At 45.3% G+C, this 19305-nt stretch overlaps 1 protein-coding gene across 1 annotated transcript in view; it reads right to left on the reverse strand.

Moving 5' to 3' along the window:
• AFF3 (ALF transcription elongation factor 3) overlaps positions 1-15874 on the reverse strand; it is a 337267-nt gene extending 321393 nt beyond the window's left edge. Inside the window, exon 1 of the mRNA XM_052773584.1 lies at positions 15716-15874. Within this exon, the coding sequence (XP_052629544.1) occupies positions 15716-15768 (53 nt within the window). The 5' untranslated portion in view covers positions 15769-15874. The remainder of the gene's footprint in view (positions 1-15715) is intronic.
• Between the last annotated feature and the right edge of the window lie 3431 nt (positions 15875-19305).

Genomic DNA, 19305 nt, shown 5'->3' on the forward strand with positions numbered 1-19305 from the left:
GGACAAAGCTGATGAACACAGATATTGCTCCCTACAAACGCAGTTGAACTGCTTACAGACCTATGAACTGCTTACAGACCTACTGACAAGACGTTCAGTGCAACTGGTGCCAAATATCACAGAGCATCACTTGAGGTAAATACAACCCCAATGTTAATAATAATAACAATAATATCATTTGTTTTTATCATCAGCCAGTGTATTTTTGTAATGTCTTTCAATGCATCTGGCCCATATCAACTGTATGGTAATTGAGCGTTGTCAGTAAAATTATGTAAAATTAATTTTGACACCCTTTCTCTGAAGTGTCTGTTCTGTTCTGTGTCCTTGGAATGAAATATTTTGATACCAACAATTTCCTTCAGAGAAAATAGCTCTCCAAGCTCCTGTTGCTATCCCTCTAGCTGCCATACTGCCAAATGTGTCATATCCAGGCTCTACCTCATCTTCTATTTCTGCTTAACGAGTCCACAGTTATTTTCAAAGATCCTTTTCTATGTCTTGCTATTATTAAGAGTAGGTCAGTTTTTGGCCACCCGAGTAAAAATATAACTGATGCTAATTTTCTGGTGTTAAAACCATGTATCACACACTAAGAGAAGCATCAGGTGTGCTCTACCTATCAGGAAAAGACTGATATCACATGTACTAAAGACTTGACCCGAAAATGTCCCATATTTGGTTGCATTACTTTTGCTTGATTGCTGAGAGCTGAATCTTTGCAAGTAGATCATATTCATGAATGTGTCATGCCTCACTATGTCATTGTGCCAGAAACTCATTAAAGATCTACTCAAAGCTTCCTTCCTAATTTATATTTCTTCTATGAGTTGCTTTGATTTGAGAAATCTCTTTTGCAAAAGGAAAGCCGTCCATTGTTTGGACTCTAAAAGGAAATGTAGGTGTTTAATTGGTGGATGTGGTTTTCATTATACTTTCCATCTCCACCACAAACCCTCTTCATAAATTGTGACAAGTCTGTTGGCAGCCTGCTGTATCAGACTGGAGGTAGCTGACTTGATAAGCATGTCGCCCAGCCGAAGAAAAACATGAATTCCCTCCAACTTTGCTCAGAATTGCTAATTACCTTAAAGGCAGTGTCCTGAATTGGCACAGAAAACCACTGCGCGAAAGTCCTAGGGAGATGCGTGACTGTAACTCAATAGGGTCTAGTAATACCTCAAACACTTTATTGAAATCATGCTAGCATCTTTGCTCTAAATATACTCCTTATTTAAACGCAAGTGCAGTGATTTACAGTCCAGTAAAGTCCCCAGCTTCATTTCTATGCAGCCCATATCATGATGGTAAAGAAGGCTCATTTGCCAGAGAAAGTAAAGAGGGAAATGTTTTCATTTTTATAAAATCAATCACCCAGCCTTACAGGGCTGAGGTCCTTTTCCTCTCAGGTGAATGCAGAGGTGGGGGTAAGGGAAGCACTGATCTGGTCAGTGTTGTGATTCTCTGCTGCCATTTCTCAATGGGGCTTTTTCCTGCTCCCACTCAGACCAAAAAAACCCCCCAAACCCTTGGGCCTACACTTAGCGTTTCCAATAGCCAAGTAGCAAGGAAGCATTTCCAGTAGGCAATTTACATGTAGCCACCCCGTCTTCCACCACATGGAGATATTTTGTGTCAATCCAGTTGGCCTACAGGGCAGAGAGCAGCCCTTGGTCCATTTTAGTATCTCCACTCCGGCCTGTAGTTCACCGCTTTTGAACATCCTCAGACATGGGAGGAGAATACGCAATCACAGCACGGGACTATCAGGCGCTAATCTCTCCCCAGCTGAGACACCCCGACCTCCATGGCCCTCAGGAAGGTCCTCGCGCATTCACAGCTCTTAAGCTAAAGCTGTCCTACAAAAGTAAACCTTTTGGTGCAAACTGAGAGGGTATTCAGGATGCTGATGCCCTGAAGTGATAAGAGCATCCACCTGACACACACAAAACCTTTGTGCAAAGAAACTGGAGAATAGATTTAAACTTGCAAGGATTTGAGGTAGAACTTACAAAAAATGCCTGTTGACAGAAAAAGCATCTTTATGGGTGCGGCGTTGATTATATTTTCAAGGTGGTATCCTGGCTTGAATTAGTATGGGCACACTGAAAAGTAATGTTCAAGCTTTAGTCTCCCATACATCCCACTCTCCCTGGACATGCTCTGGAAATGCTGACATGAAAAGAGGAAGTCAGCAGCTTTGCCAGGACTCCCAGGCAAACCAGTCACAGTGGAAGCCTGACATCCAGAAGACCTGGAAAACGGCCAGTTTCTGCACAGCATGTCCATCCTGCATGCCTGCATTCAGGTGCATCAGATTTATTATGCATGTGCAGATGACCTGATTTATTGCCATGGTTTATTACCAGGTGCAGCAAGGCCAGCAGCATGTTCAGAACATGTTGGATTTACTGCACGTACATGGGACATCTGCGAGCACACACAATCACCTTTTCTCCTGAGACTTCCTAGGAGGAAATACGGGAACCATACTCAAACTTCTGGATTCACTTTGGTTCTGTACTTGTCTGCAGGCAGAGACAGACTTCTGGGGTAAAGTAAACACAGCTACTTTAGCATAGTCTTAGCATGTATTGTGAGAAAACTTGTTTGTACTTTTCAATACTCCAGAGGGAACTGTGAGCGGGTAAGGGCAAACTAGCAGCATTTCAATAGAGCTAGCCTGTTTCTCTACCACGCAGCAGATACATTAGCACCTAATGAGTTATGATGACTTCAGCTTTAACAGATGACTTTTCTTCCGCCAACCAAATTACAGTATAAGCACCACTGAAATTTTATTAGCTGGTTTTGCATGTGAATATGAGTTGAGGAAAGGAAAACACTTGAGTTACGTATTTGTTCAAAAAATCAGAATTCCATTTTCTTTAAGGCTTTCAATGAGAGGTACATTTCCAAGTCATTTCTGAAAGGGGGAATTAGGGTATATTTGACTGGCATCCAGGTGTGGGCTCCAAGACTCGCTCTGATCCAAAGCAGCAGTACTGGAGTAGTACTCCATAGCAGTACTGTAATAGTTGTATTTAATTAGTTCCCATTGGTGTCACACGTATTCTGATGAGGTGCTGGAGTGCCTAGAAGAATACCCGATAGTTATCAGCGTTTCAGTGTGCTGAGGAGTCTCTCTCCTTACTCGTTGTGGAAGGGCTCCCAGGCAAGAGAGAGTTTACCTGCATCGCCGGGTACAGCCCCAGGGAGCGCTCCCACACCCCCAAGACACTTCTTCAGGTACCATCCCTCCTGATCCTACCCGGAGCAGGGGGCTTGCTTCATTCACCCGGCCCATGGCTTTCTGCCCCCAGAACAATGTCTCCTGCCTCCACTGCACCAGTGCCTGGCTTCCCTGCCGTTCCTGCAGCTGAAGCTGTTACCTTCATCCTGACTCTGTAGCAGTTGTTTTAGGTAATTCTGCAGGTTCCAGTATCGTGTGCATGGAGGTGGCATTTCTTTGTGTCAGGTCGTGGAGATTGCTCAAGTACACTCGATGCCTTTGATCTCGTATGACCTCAGGCTCCAACCCTCCCACGAATAATGCCCTGGCACTGAGATACACCATCCTACACCAGGGAACATGCAGAACTTTAACAAATTGGGATTATAGTAGCTCCAAACTACAGTGCGTTACTGACTGAGACTTAGCTTACCCATCTACTGAGATCTTTGGGCAAGGGCATTTTTCTGCTGCTACACATACCTCAGTTTGCACAATTGGACTTCATAGATGAGATCCAGCTCCAGCTCAGATGCCACAGCATTTCCCAGGCAGGATGCTCTGACTATTAGCCCCTTTTCTTTACAGCTCTTCACTGGTTCCCACTTTGCTCACCATGGAGGCCCTTTGTGGCCTATCCCCATCATTATGAAAAGTCATTACGAAAAGTTATTACAAAAAGGCTGACTCTAGTCTTCTCTTGACCCATTAGGGCACTTCACTCTCCAAGTTTCCAACTAACACCTTCAGGGTATCCCTGTGCTGTCACGCATGCTTGGGAGGAGTCCTCATAAACATGCACAGAATCACTCCATTGTTCTTTCTGAGGTTCTTGAAAAGAAAGTTGGGGTTTTTCCCATCATGCTCCTACTCATGCATTTGGCAGCACTGTCAGGCTGGCCGTTTGCTGCGACCACTATTTGCCTGTTTAAAATACTCTGGTTTTTCTTTCCAACCAGATTTGCCTATATCCATCATTTTCTTTCGTCTTTCACTTTGCAAAGTTTTCGGTCCCACGACTGGCGCTCTGTCCCGTGTCTGAACAGCACCTAGTGCAGCAAATCTGGGTCCCTACCTACAGATGCAAAGTCCAATGGTGATGCACCTGAAGAACAACAGCAACAGGCAGAAGGGTAAACTAACACAGCTGCCACCCTCTCCTGGAGTCGGTGCAGAGCACTAGCCATTCCAGTCCATCAGTGAAATACGGTTATGATGGGAACATGAGGAGTTTCACTATTGTTTCTATCGGGCTACAGAGAGCTGGGACGTTTCGTCTTCTGGGAAACCTTCATTGTAGTTTAATTTCAAATCATCCATGCTCCAGAATTAACTGAAACTTTCATTATTTGACTATTTTCCATCCTCTTTTTAACCCATATGATAATTTATTCCTTTTTTTTTTTTTAGCTATAGGTTACTTTGCTGTGTGCGAGTATGTCACAGAACTCATTTTTCTAGTTACTTTGACAAACCTGACATCTTGCAGCTATTACACATCTTGTTTCAATTACATCTCTAGATAAAAAGAATTCTTAAAGCCTGAAGGCTGCAGATGGCTTCCTGGTGAGGGGTTAACTCCAGCTTCGTATTAAAGCCTTTTGGGGGTCCCTTTTCTTCGGCTGTTCTCTTCAGTCTCCTTCTCTTATACCCTTCTAATTTTGCTGTCTCACTCACTGGAGCACCAGTGTCCATCCCTGCCTCCTTCCCACCAAAAGGTGCCTGGGGGGAAACGAAGTATCTGTCGCTTGAACCTTAGCTCCACATATCATGCAGGCTGCTTACGGCAGGGCTCAGCTGAATGAGCACAAATCAGTGGAGTGACAACTCGGACCACCACTAATCCCTAATAAATTCTGGACTGTCCCACAGACTTGGGAAGCTCTTGACAACTGGTGATGCTCTGAGCATCTGGCAAACCACTTGTGTCTAATTGGGTACCCTGAGATATTTACGCTGTGCTTAATGGTTACAGAAGAGATTGATCACCCCATTCTTGGTATCTATCCAAAAAGGGTATATAAAATCCTTTGATCTTGCTAAGGCAGCAAAACATGTCTAACCATCAGTTATGTAAAGGTGGTTGTTATTAATTTGAATACTGCACAGAGAGGAAAGAACAGAAGTACCATATAATGAGATATATTAAGACTACAAAAGAATTAAGTGAAGCCGTTATGTTATGAATCATGATTTTATTGTTTAGCAGTCAGCTCTTGATGTAATTCAGATAATAATGAATGGGCTAATTCCTTCCACCTTTATTCAGGCAAAACTTCCATTGACTTCAAAGAGAAAGTTGTCCAAGTCAGGACTAGAGACTGCTGCATCTATCCCATTATTTGCAAATGCTTTTCTGAATATAAAGTGTTCCTTTATAATGGGTATCGCAAATAACAGTAACATTTACATAATATAAACCTCTTACATAAGTGTCTTTCGTGTTCAAGAAAAACTTTTTATTCTCATTGCAAACTGCCACATTAAAAGTTCTTCCGCTAACCCTAATATTTATTAAAGTATAGGAACATACAGATTTTCTCAGTGTCCCATTTTGATCATCCTTCCTTCTGCTCAATATTTTTCATTTCATTTTACCATAATTTTTTTCTCTGGAGAATGTGTTATTTATTGATTATTAGCAAAGAGATAATTTATCATTGCAAATATTTCTCTTTATCATAGAAAACAGAGTGCCAAAAATGGGAAAATGTGCTAAGCCTTGTTACATTTTAACAGATGCCAGGAGTATTTGAGGAAACAAATGAATAAATAGTCCTACATCACTGTTTCTATCACTCTGTAGTTCTATTTATAAGTTAATGCCCTATATAACATTTCAAATTGGTACTTTCAAGTAATTCTTAAAGTAATGGCTCAAAACCTGAAAAATGTGCTTAAGCATAATACTCTCTGTTTTGATCAGGGCAGGACTCTTCAGGTTTTTGACAAAACCACATTTTTTTTCTCTGATTATAAAGTATGCACTTCCATCTGGAACTTATTTTGATATTGTGAATCTTAATGCCTCAGAAAAGCACACAGAACAATGGATGGGCACTACTTGATTGTTTTAAATTGAAATTAATTAATTATGAAACAGCCACAATAGTCTAAATTGCTTATTTCCCCTTTTGGTGAAAATGAATTTACAGGCATTTGCAAAGCACACAAAAATAAAGAGAGAGACAAGAAAGTCTGTAAGAAGGGAAGTCATGTAGAATTGTCTATGATCTGTATTTCAAGAAAGTAAATAATTAATAGCTCCAAGGAAGCATATTAGAGATTGCTCTTTCTATTATACAGTCACATTGAGCAGTAAAATAATGCTTTAAATCTCAACAACAAATACAGTACAGAACTCAGTAGAGTTTACCTTTCCAGATAATCATTTTTTCAGCTGAAAACAGCGATTTTTTCACATTACAACCAGACTGTGACTTGAAAGAAGCTTCTCAGTCATTTAGTCAAGACAGATGAGCAATGAGTGTTAGAAAAGCTACCAAGGCATCAAAAGATCTACAGTCAAGGCCATTAAAGAATAGCTAATCTGCTCTAGTTCTAATTCTCCGCTAATGGGTTTCCTTAAATGTGCTTTACATCAGCTGTAATTAGTTCAAGATATTGCTACTTATATACTTCTAAGAACAACAAAAAAAAGGGTTGCATTTCTACCACATTGTATGTAATCATGTTCGCACAGCCATGCACCCAAGCTGGTAAGTTCTTGTGCAGTGCAAAGCCTTGAAGAGTGTCATAAAAAGATACTTTGCTTGGATCTACAAAAGCCAGTGCAGGTCCAGCAGCAACAGCATTTATCTATGCTTTCCTTTGTTGGGGTTATCTCAATGCCATTTTACCTCAGATGTTGCAGAATCCACTGTACTAAATGGCCAGGGATACATTAAGCTGCATATATTGGAAATATGTACATTTTTGCTACCAATGCTATGGGTTTGGAACAGATTTTCACAGCCAGTGGCAGTGACAGAAAAAAACCCAAACCCCAACTTTTATGATAGAGCACAACTGGGTTTTGAAGGGATTCACTCCTTCTTAGAAAAAGGTTCTTTTATCAGAGAAACCAGCAGTCTGGCTCAACGACCTAGGAGAAAAGTACAAACCCGTGGCCCTTTTGGACCCATCTACACAGCGAAAGGGGTAGAGCTCCACAAGCTAGCTGCACGCTCGCTGGTATACCCAAACACGCGAGGCAACGTGGTGATACTAATTCAGATCAGTTGGGATCATGGTGGTTTTCATGCAGGGAGCCTGAGTAAATAGACTAGCACACAATCACCTTTTGTACTAAGAAATTCCTGACAGTCTTCAGGCCTAACCACAAACAAAGCACATTGTAACATTAATTTACTCTTTAAACTGGCGACATTTAGTTAACTCAAGGTCATCATCCTGCAGAAAATGTTACACTCTCCTTGCCAAACACAAATGAAGAAATGCACACTTGGCTTTTATTGTTACTTTGTCCTTTAAAAACAGTTGATGACATGACAGGTTCCCTCCCTGACTACTTTAGAAACAAAAAATGTAAAAAAAGTGTCTTCTATTGGATGCATATCAATATAATTACATTCTCCAGAGTATCTCTGTCAACGAACTCTGTTCATTTTTTCTGGACTGAGGTTCAACCATCTACTGCACTTGCTGTTCTAAGACAAAGGAGCACAAAAACATTAAAATCACGTCATTCCCTCCTAAAATCGACAGACCTGAGAGATGAACCCTCCGGGTCAAGCAGAAGCAGTCAATGACAGAAGGAATCAACTTTCTCTTGGTGCATCGCTAGGAGGTAGGCACCACTCAGAAACATCAGAACAAAAGCTAAACCCCCACAGAGGAGGTTTAGGATATCTGCCAACACGCGTACATCAGAACAGGCTCCCCCAAACCTTCACAGTGACCAAAGCAAAGGCGGCGAGGATAGAAACAGGGAGATGGATGGTAGGAGAGACCGCTGCTGGGATGGCTTCTGAATCTGAACTCTGCAAATGCATACTTCACCAATGCTTTTTTCCTCCTGATGCTTCTGTCTGTTGTATTTGCATTTTTCATACCACCACAGGTCATCATAATACCCTGACACCTAGACTGCACCATCACGGCAATGCACGGACTAGGAAAGGCCACCAGTTTCTCCCTAACGGATTTCAAAAGTGATACATGCAATAAGAAGTGATCACAGCTCAAAGCAATCAAAACACACTCAGTGTAAGAAGACACCACCTTCATCCTCTATTTGTCCACTCCTGCCATTCAGTCAAACCAGGCTGAGCCACAAAGGACTCTTTCTTTGGTTCAAAACATGTGAAAACAACCACACGGAAAGACTGGGTTACATTAAGAAGTTGTGCGGCTTTGTCAGATACAACCCTCATTTTTAGTTTTAAGTACTTACAGTTGTGGATCATCTTTATTGAGAAACAAAACATAGCAACAAAAAGCTTCTTAGCAAAGATTTCTGGTCCCTTCTGCATAATTTTAAGTGTTTCCTGACTGCTGAGACCACCACTGCTGCATTGGAACTAATTTATTTTTTAAAAAATACATAAAGGATCTCTGAGGATAAGTTTAAATTGCATTCCTACTGTCATATTTCCCAAGATACATCCGTATCCAGGTCCTTGGTACATGCATGCAGGTTAAAATCTTCCTAAGAGGATAAAACGCAGTCAACTTAAGTCACTAACACTACTTTTTGTTTGTTTAAGGTATTAGGAAAGCTGAGATACCAAGCTGTAAGAGAGGAACACAAGTTACGCATTTTTACCTTTGAAAAGACATAGAAAATGTTTAGCACGGAATATTAATAATTGCCATCATTTTCATTTAACTGTCACTACAGTTCATTCACTCTTTCGCCTAAATAGAAATTTGTAGTTACCCACAAATTACTCAGAAATTATATAGATTATTGCCCGAGTATTAAACTACAAGTGTCCATTTTTGCTCTCCTGAGGACTTAGGCAGCACCAGCAAGCATAACCAGTGTCTTAACATTGATTTTAAGAGACAGAAGACCAGCGAGTAGCCCCGCCGGTAACGATGCGAACACGGTGGGCTCGGCCAGAGCGGGGACCAGCGGGCTCCCCGGGAGCGGCCAGCCAGCAAATCCAGCCCCTGGGAGCAGCACTGAAATGGTAATTCCCATTCCCCTTCAGGGCAGGGTTTGCGAAGAGAGAGTTTTGTTCGAAACCAAGGAAGCTTGAATACAGCTTGTGGGTTTCCACTGGAATTAGCCTTACAGCTAACCAGCCCCTATACGAAGAAACTTTACTTGGGTTTCCTAGAAAATAGCATCTTTCTGAAATCTCGTTTTGCGAGGATGCCACTTCAAAGTTACAACTTGATCAGTCTGTCAGATGAGACACCATCTCACACAGATTTTAACCTCCTCCCTGTGTTCTAGCTGTATGTAACATCAGTTTTTCTTAATTTCTATTGATTTTACTTTATTACTCCTATTGTTAATAAAGTTATAACCAGACTTAAAGGTATCTCTGAACAAACGCTGCAAATAATTGCTGGAATTCTTTTTATCCATGCTTTGTTGTTTCCTAGTCATAAATATGATGCAAATGGATTAATTTGTTATATGAGGTTAAAAACCTTGCAATTAAACAGTTGCTTTCTCTAATGAGAGTGTTGTGGAGTTGAGTATGATGTTACTGCTAATATATGGATGACAAGATGTTCCCACAGCCAGTATTTTTTCTGTGTCTTTTTTTTTTTTTTTTTTTGCTTAATGGCCCATATTTCTTTTCCACTAATTTTAAGCAACCTGGTATTTTCCTTTAAATATTCACATAGAATAGGAAATGCTGCATGCACCTTGTGGCCTCTTCCGAATCCTTCTCCAATAACATAGTAAGGTTTCTGCTTCAACTTCTGATGGAAAACATGCCCAGAGGAGCACAAATCTACAAGTCTGAGTGTTAGGAGGGAAGCCCAAAGGGCTGTTCTCCTGCATCACACATGGGTGATGGGCATGGGTGCTCAAACAGTCCTCGGAGAGAGGGATGAAAGCACATTCACTGTCCTACTAGTGTATCAAAATTTCATTTATCAGACAAAAACAAAGCAGAAGTTTAAAAAAATAATTATTCTTAAAAAAAAGTGACTAAGTACTGCAAATCAGAGATGATGGGCCAGATTCTCATCTGATATAAACTGGCAAAGCCTCTGGACTCAGTGGAGACTTAAACCAAATGAGGAGGATGTGGTACATTACATCTAGCAAATGAGCAGTCAGATAGCACGACAGATATGTTTTTAAAATATTATTATTCAGCTGATGTTTATAAAGTATTATGACCATGAAAATCTTGCGCTTCTTATTATTTATAATGTTTAGCACATACAATTTGTTCAGTGCTGTAAGAAAAAAACCTCAAACAATAAAAGTAATTCCTGACCCAAAGGGCTTCCAGCCTAAAAAACAGGCATCAGGAAGAGAGAACACGCTGTGAAAGCGAAAGAAGGGAACCATCTATAGTTATTACTCATGTTATTGTTTGCTCACAACTTATAATCATCACAGAAAGAGCAAATTTTTAGATGGGATCTCAATGAGGGGAAAGTGGTAACTGTGAGTTGATGCTGGGAGGAAGGCAGAATGGGAAACACCACAAAGATAGAAATAAGAAGGAGACAAATAGGATTTCAAGCATTACTAGTAGAAAGACGCCAAGAGCTAAAAGGAAGGAAATGAGGGACAAAGTCCAAGACACAGGCTGGAGTAGAGTTGTAAAGGAGACGGGAGATAAAAGAAAAGACTAACTTAGATTTTTGTGAGAAGAAGGTATTATTGCTGTGTATTATCTGTGAAAAGGATCAGCTGGACCAGCCTCCTACCCTACCGAGACAACGGTCAGAGTGACCCCTCTCCCCTCAAAGTAGCTGCTTACTGTTATCTGAAAATAAGTATCTTGATATTCTATTTGGGCTGAAGAAGCATTTGTAGAATTAGCTTTCTAAAATTGTCTCCAGTGAACACTGCGCAACATGAGAAAAAAATCTTGACTTACACAAATGTAAAATGTAGTGACTAAAAGCCAGACAACCTGGGATCAAGAAGTTACAAAAGGTTCATTTATAAGACTGCTGGATGTCTGGCCACTTTTTGTTAATAGCAACTTCCAAACAAAACTCTCATTGACTTCAAATGGAGCAGGAACAGACCCAAAGATAGCAAATGAACTAATAATTCAATACATGGTCTGTAAAACACACTGGGCCACCTTACACTGTGGCATTTGATATTGATCTCAACTTGGAAGCTCTACAGCTATACATTTTTTACATGACTATCCAACCCCTACAGAACTGATGCTAACTCAAAATATCCAGAAGTATCAAGTAAGTACCAAATAAACCTATTACATACTTGGCTTCTTTTACCTAAACAAACACTGTTTTGTTTGTGGCCAACAAACATCTTACACTCAAAATTATTTTCTTGTTTGGTACAACACAGTAAGTGCTTTAATAAATCTGCTAATTGTTTTTAATGAACGGGGAAAAACTCAGCCTACGCATGTATCTTACATAAGCATGTGAGGAGAGCCTTTACTAAGTGGTCTTCACCAGGGCTATCGCTGCGCCTAAATCTAAGAACAGAGTTAAGGACCTGGCTGAATTTTGATCTAAATTTGTTAAATAAGGCAAATAACAACACGAATGCCTGTAATGCAGAACTAGTTCTGGCACTCCAGTTAAGTCCTTTGGTCTGCTCATTTGCTGCTTTCCATCATGTATAGTATGTTTTCTGCTGTACAAGAGGCACATGAACACCTCTAACTGAGATTTTCCATCTCTTTTTGCCTGGTGTAAACAAATACAAAGCTATAAGGCACTGGACAATCCACATCCTTGAGTCTAGACGAGTAAAACTAGACCTATAGCATACAAATAAATGCATGGAGAAAGAAAAACAGGAGGTGGGGCTGTGGTTCAAAGTCGTTAGTGCCGTGTGTTTGGGATAACTGTGTTAGTCAGCAGTAACGACACCTTGAGTTAGGTTGGGCTGATCATCCCAAAGTGTTCCAGAAAAAGCTTACCAAATGGGCACGAGTTTTGTTTATGCCACAGATAGGTATGTTTTCTTAAAATTTCTATTTGAGTTTGTACTCAGCTTTCGTTATTTGAATTATAGTAGTTTTCTGGGAAGCAGAAGTGTTGTTGGCATCAAAACAACCTGGAAAAACTACTGTTTAGTAGAAAACAGCTTACAATATTCTCCCATTGCAGTTTACTAGTTAAATACTGTCTTATAGCCATGACACGATATATTACATTTTCTATGCTACAGCAAAGCAAAAGACACAGCACATATTAATTGGAGAGCAAATTCATTAATAGTATAAAAGTAACAATCAATGAGAATTGATTAGCATGCTGCTGTTCATCTGGAAACCCCTTTTGATTTTCCAAGAACATACCAAATAAAAAAAAAGCACTTTAGAACAGCACGTTAATATTTAATTACTGCACTTTTAAGCAAAACGTTCACCAAGTACTGCAAAAAGTGGATTTTCAGTCATAAATTAAGTGCGCAAATTGCCATTATGACTACATTCCAAAGAATAAAGGACAACATTCATTCTCGCTGCAGAGAAAATTAAGTCTCTTTAAGTGTTGCTCTTTGCCATGAAGTACTTCCTATCTATGTGGTGTATTTTATTTCCCTTTTTGGCAACAACTGCAGTCCTTTGAAGGCGTCCTGACAAGACTTCGCAGCTTAAAATTAACATACCGGCTTTGTTTTGGTCAGTTTAGTACAGTATCCAAATCAGGTTTTTCGAGAATGTCCACAACCTACACGCACCCTGCCTGCCATGGGGCCCTTCGCCACAGCCACTGCAGCACTGAGGCACCGCTGGCCTTCACGATGGACTATGGAAGCTTTCGCTAAGCCAAAGTAAGTTTTTATTTAATACTGCTCATACGACTTTTCAAAATTACTATTCCGAACCATTTGCCAAAACAGCTGCTCGATGAGAAACTTCCAGCCCGTGATTTCAGATACTCCAAGCCAAAACCGGTCAGCGAAACCTAGTGCCTCCAAAGGACACAAACACGCAACAGCAAACACCTGCAAAGCCCCGTCTCTCCCCACGAGCTCGGCTTAAAGTAGGTGCGATCCCCCCGCTAGGCACTGCTCTGGGCATTTTTCGGTTCAACCCCTACGCGGGGGTGAGAGTTTAGCAACAAATGGAGGCCGGCCACTATGCGACGGCTTTTAATGCGTTATTTGAAGCCCTTCTGTTGAACCTGCCTTCTAAACTGCAACAACCATAGAGGAAAACAAACAACAAGATCTATGAAACCATGAGGTTGCTTGTAACGCAAATACAGACATTTTTAAGCAGGTAATTTAGCTGGAAAATGGTTGATGTCTTTTTGGACCCGTATAGGAGCTTTATGGCGACCACAGTCATTTGAAAGTGGCTCCACAATAGTCGAAAAGCATGCTAAAAAGGTTATGAAAAGGAGCAATTGCCCGACACAGCCTAAAGCCCTAGCTTTCCAGAGTTACATTGTTAGCTTTTCAAATTCAATATTAACTCCAATAGCCAGCTTGCAGAACAGACTAATGAACAGCACGCTTTTGCTGGAAAAAGAAAATTCCCCCAAAGTTTGTCTTCATTCAAGGAGAAAGGGAAAAGCAGTCAAACGTGTGGAAGTATTATTTCTCCCGCTCTTCTTTAATAGAAAAAACATGTAATTTAATTGTAAAACCGTGCATATGGACTGAAAACTTAAAATCAGACCAGAGATAAATGTTATGGTTTGGATATAAACTGGATATTGGTATTTATAATTGAAATGAGGACATAACCTTAACTTGTGTCACAGGCAGAAACACTGTAATTAAAAACTTTTATGGGGTAGTAACTAATTTTGTATTATATGTGCTCTTTAAAGTTCCCATAGCAATATAAAAGTTTTATTAGGCTGGATGTTATCAATGTATGCATTTATAAGCACCCGCATTATGCAGTGCAAGCTTTTCTCATCATCCCGAGGTCTTTTGTGAGAAAGAAGCGGCTCAACTAAGGCACTCGCTGGTCCGGTTTATTTTGTTACACCTGCCACCGAAGAGATAAGCCGGCGCTGTCGAACGCGCACCCTGCTGACAGAAGCTATAGATCACCTAACACGTTAAAAAAAAAATAAATAAAAATAAAAAATGCATATTGTTAACTGATTTCGGGCAAAAGTAACCTCAGCTCCCCAAACCACCCATCTAGCCGGTCGGACACAACCGGCCGTCGCAGGTCGGATCGCACCGCGAGGTGGGGGGGGGGGGGGGGCGCACCCAGCCCCGACGGGGAGAGCACCCCGCGGGGGGACGGCGGGCACCGCCAGCCCCGAGGGTGGGGGGACCCCGGGGCATCCCCCCCGCGTCTCACCCGGGGCGGCGGAGGGAGGGAGCGGGGGGGGGGGAGGGATCCGCCGGGATCGCGTCCCACCGCGGTCTCGCACCGGGGGTCCCGGCGCTGCCCGGGGACGCCTCCCCCGCACAACGGGCGGCCCCGGCGGTCGCCGCCACGGAGCGCGTGTGTGTGTCGTCCCCCCCCCGCGGACCCCAACCGGCCCCGACGGGGACCCGCCACCCCGGGGCCGAGCCGGACCGGGCCGGGCCGTGCCGGGGAGCGGCGGTCGCCCCGGGGAGAGGGGGCGGGGGGGCGGCGTGCCTCCCGCAGCAAACTCCGGGACTTGGCAGAGGCAGCGGCTTGGGGAGGGTGGTGCGGGGGGGGGGGGGGGAGGGCAGCGCTTCCCACCTCCAGGCGCTAATGACATTTCTAGAAATTGTTTCCCCTCCTCCCCGGCAGCCCCGCACCCGCCGCCGGGGAGGGCAGGGACTGGGGTGCGCAGGGGGAGGTCAAGGGCATGGGGAGAGGGGCGGGGGGGGGGGCAATAAAGGCGGCCCGGGGGGGAGTTGCGGGGCGGGGGGGGGTGAAAGGCGTGCAGGAGGGATGGGGGATGAGCTACGGGAGTGCAGCCCGGGGTGCCAGTGGAGGGTGAGCACAGGGGATCATTGGGGGGGGAGAGGGGGCGAATGCAGGAGACCCCCCCCCCCAGCCAAACAGCACATTCACCTCCCGGACCCACCCTGGCTGCCAGGGGTGGGGGCACCTTTCCCTCTGCCCCTCGCGGGCCAGCAATGCTGGGAGAGCAAGTGGCAGGGGAGACACCTCCCGGGGTACTGCACCCTCTCTTGCTAATGCACCCCCCCCTTATTGCACACCCACTATTACTGCACCCCCAATTTATTGCACCCCTCCAGGTAAGTGCACACCCGCCCCCAATTACTGCACATCCCCCAGTTATTGCATCCCCTTCAGTTATTGCACACCCCCGTTTTAGCAACCCCCGCAGAATCTCCCCCCCCCCCCTCGGTTGCTGCTCCCCGCGCCCCGGGGGGCGAGGGGGGGGGGAAGAGGCAGAGGCACCACTCACCACAGAGAGTCCAGGTCCCACTCCTGAAGGAGAGCTAAGTCGAAGCTGTCCATGGTGAGCGATGTCAGCGCCGCCGCGCTGCAACCGCACGGCGTCCGGGGCGCATCTTAACTGCACCGCGGGCAGGGCGAGGGCGCGGAGCACCCCCGGCGCCGCCGCCGGCCCCCCCGCCCCCCTCCGCCTTCCGACACCACCTTTCTCCCGCTTCTCCCTAAAAAAAAAAGCAACACCCCCCCCCCCAAAAAAAAAAAACAACCACCAAAACGTGCCACCGCTCGTTTGCAAGCGGCGCGGCTCGGCTCGGCCGGGCTCGGCTCGGCTCGGCTCGGCCGCCGCCGCGCTCCGCTCCCGCCCCGCTCCCCCGCGCCTCCTCCCTCCCTCCCCCCCCAAGCCCCCCCACCCCTCCGCGCCGGGAGCGCGGCCGAGGCGGCGCCCGCCCCGCGCACGCTGCGCCCGCGCCCGCGCAGCGCCCGCCCGGCGCGGGAAAGGGGGGGGTGGGGGGGCGGGGGGGGGCGGGCCCAGCCCGGCGCACGGGGGGAGTTGGTGGGAACTTGCACCCCGGGAGGTTTGCCCGGCTGAAGTTGGGCTTGGGGGTTGTTTCCTCCCCCCCCCTTCCTCCTCCTCCTCCTCGTCCTCCTCCTCCTCCACGCGTGCTCCCTGCCCCTCGGCCCCGTGGGGCGCGGACCGGCTGGGTGCCCTCGGGTGGGCCTCGGCACACCGGGTGGCCGGCAGCTCACCCGGCGTGAACACCAGGATGGGGACGCCACTGGGGAGGAACTGGGACAGGTTTATTGTGGGGACGAGGCCGTGGCCGCGGTCCCACGGAGCTGGAAGCCGGTTGCCCCCCCGGGTGCCGGCACGGGCTCGCTCTGCCGCGGGGCCGGCAGCCTTTCGGCAGTTTTGGGGCTGGGGTTGGGTTAATGCATTTTTTGCACCGATTCCTGCTCAGATGGGTAATAAGCTGCACCTGTGCAAATCACAGCTCCTGCAGGCTCCAGCTATATACAGGTCTACCTAGATCTGCACGGCAGAGTAAAGCTCCCTGGTCCACACGAAGCCTTTGAAAATGAGTGATCTCTGGTTAAAAATAAAAGTACCGATCATCGGTGCTTGCCACCCAGAGGGAGTTAAGACCCCTCGCACTGTCCAGCCTGCGTGAAGCACCGGCTGTGATATCTGGCTGGCCAGGGGAGGCAGGCTCTCTTGATTTGTAGTTGCTGAATCACATTAAGAGAGGTTAACACACATTAAATACTTTCCAGAATATTGGGCTTTTCAGCTAAGCAGTGAGTAGCTGCCAGAGAAGTGCCATGTCATCGCAGACGGGGAGAAGAGATGTGCAAAATCCGTGACGAAAAGAGAGGGCTATTCATGTGCCAGTGCCGATGCGAATATCCACGGGGCGATCCCACCCTGGGATCTTGGAGACCAACCCAACCCAGCCCACAGCTGACGAGTGGCAACCCCGACGTGCGTGTAGCCCTGGCAGCCCAGAGCGGTGCACAGGCTCAAGTATTTATGTCGGCTTCTGGACCGGTTTTGTGGCTGTATGTTACTCGTTCCTGCGTTATTTCGATTTAACTTAGGGTCGGTAACCCTGCGCAAGCTGCGGCCACACCTTGGGCTGCAGCGTAGACGCACTCCAGGGGACAGGTCTGGAAATCCGTACGTTAGTACACAGCTCTCAGCAAGCCGTCTGAAAATCCCCAGCTCCTCCAGAACTGCTTCTGTTCCCTTGCACAACCAAGGTGGTGCTGCCTCCTGCTGCCAGCACTCCCCCGACCCTGTGGATGTGGCACATCTTCAGCCGGGAGGGACCCACGGGAGCCGGGTCTGTCTCCTCACCTTCCCCAGGGGGATGGAGAAGGACGTGTCCCAGGTCGGGAAGGCTTGCAGAACCCCCTGCCTAACCAGAGCAAATGAAGATGAAAATGAAAAAAACCAGGCCAGTTCAGATGCCAGGCTTGGTCTGGTATTAATGGGCACATAAAACCACGTGAAAACGGCCTTTTCTGTCAGCTGGGGTAAAGCTTAGCACGGCTGAAGGTTGAGCCTGCAAAGCAGGTAACATTCTCAACAGATATATTACTTACGTGTGAAGGAGCGAAGGGCAGCACACTTACATTGACCTTTTAAAGCCACGGTCTGTGCTGTCTCCCTCTTCTTATTTTAAGGGAGATTTTGCAACCCATATTGCAGTATGGCCCTGATTCTTTCCCTGAGTCCCAGCTTACACAGTGATTTGCAGAAGTGCTTAAATCACCCTTGAAACGGTATGTACGGCAGGGGAGGCTTAGGCTGTCTTTATGGACTAAATCACTAGAGGTAGACCTCCTTTACATCAGCGCTGGAGCTGACCGTAGGTCATTCTGTAAAGCGTGAGGTGGACTGCGGTGCTCACAGGTGGCAGCTCACAAACACATGGAAACTTGGAAGTGAAATTCTGTAGGCTAAATTCATCATCCAAACTGAGATCAATAGAAAAAGTAAAGGAACCTGAACAGCACTGAGTGAATTAAATTTCAAACGGTAATACGTAATGACAGCAACGTAGGCAGTATGTTTTATGTTTTTAATATGTTTTAACACACAAGATTTTTTTTTTTTACATTTCTTACATGTATATTATTATTGTGGTGTTCTTTGCTTTCCCATCATGGCCATGATTCTCTTCTCATGCGGAGCAGAGAACATCAAGACTAATTGCATTGAAATTAATGTCAATTGAAAATCTCAACTGCTCTGGTTGGCTGCCAAGTGCTGGAAGTTTCCCCTTTTTTTCCCCTGGCCTGGATGGCATTTTTGAAACTCCTTGTATGTGAGACCTCACCTACAGGTTAACCTTCCACCTCTGATTTTGCTTCCTCTGTGATGTGCCCGGCCGGGCAGGCTTGTGGCTTTGCTGTGCTCCTCTGATAAGTCCTCGGCATAACACCGTGGTCGGTCCCTGTGGCCGGAGCATCCTCTGTGCTCCGCAGCCTCACTCACTCAAATCCTTTCCGCTTGCCTGCCATCAAACAGTAACCTCACCAGCTGCCTTCTTACTTAAAAACGTGCCATCTATCACCAAGCATGGTATGATCATAACCGTAACGTACAGTAAATTAACGCACACTGTTTAAAAGGAGTTCAGGCCCACGCCTGAAGGAACTCCTTCCGTGCTGCCTGTTGCAACCCACGGCTTCCCCGCAGCCACCAGTTCTCCCCTGTCATCCCTTGCTGTGTGACTTGTCAACATATTTTCAGCTCCTGTAGGGAGTGAAGCCTGCCCCTTTAGGAAAGCATGGCGTTATATAAATAAAAATATGCCGTGTGCTATCCAATCCTGCTCATTGTACATATATTTTTAATGATTCATGTAGACATTACTTGCCCCCTCATTGTGCTCTTTCCTCTGTTAACAACTCTTCATTAAGAATAAGCAAGCAACTGTGCCCAGTCAAGCAGAGTCCCTAAGAAGAGCTGAAGGCCTAGGAACAATATGTAATTCAAATCCACTACATAAAGAATGCATGTAACAAGAAAGCTGAACATCATCTTAAAAGTTGACATTTCCCACTTCTCAGACTCTCTGTCTCGAGTGTGGCATA

This window comes from Harpia harpyja, chromosome 22 (assembly GCF_026419915.1).
Source record: "Harpia harpyja isolate bHarHar1 chromosome 22, bHarHar1 primary haplotype, whole genome shotgun sequence".
Taxonomy (NCBI): domain Eukaryota; kingdom Metazoa; phylum Chordata; class Aves; order Accipitriformes; family Accipitridae; genus Harpia; species Harpia harpyja.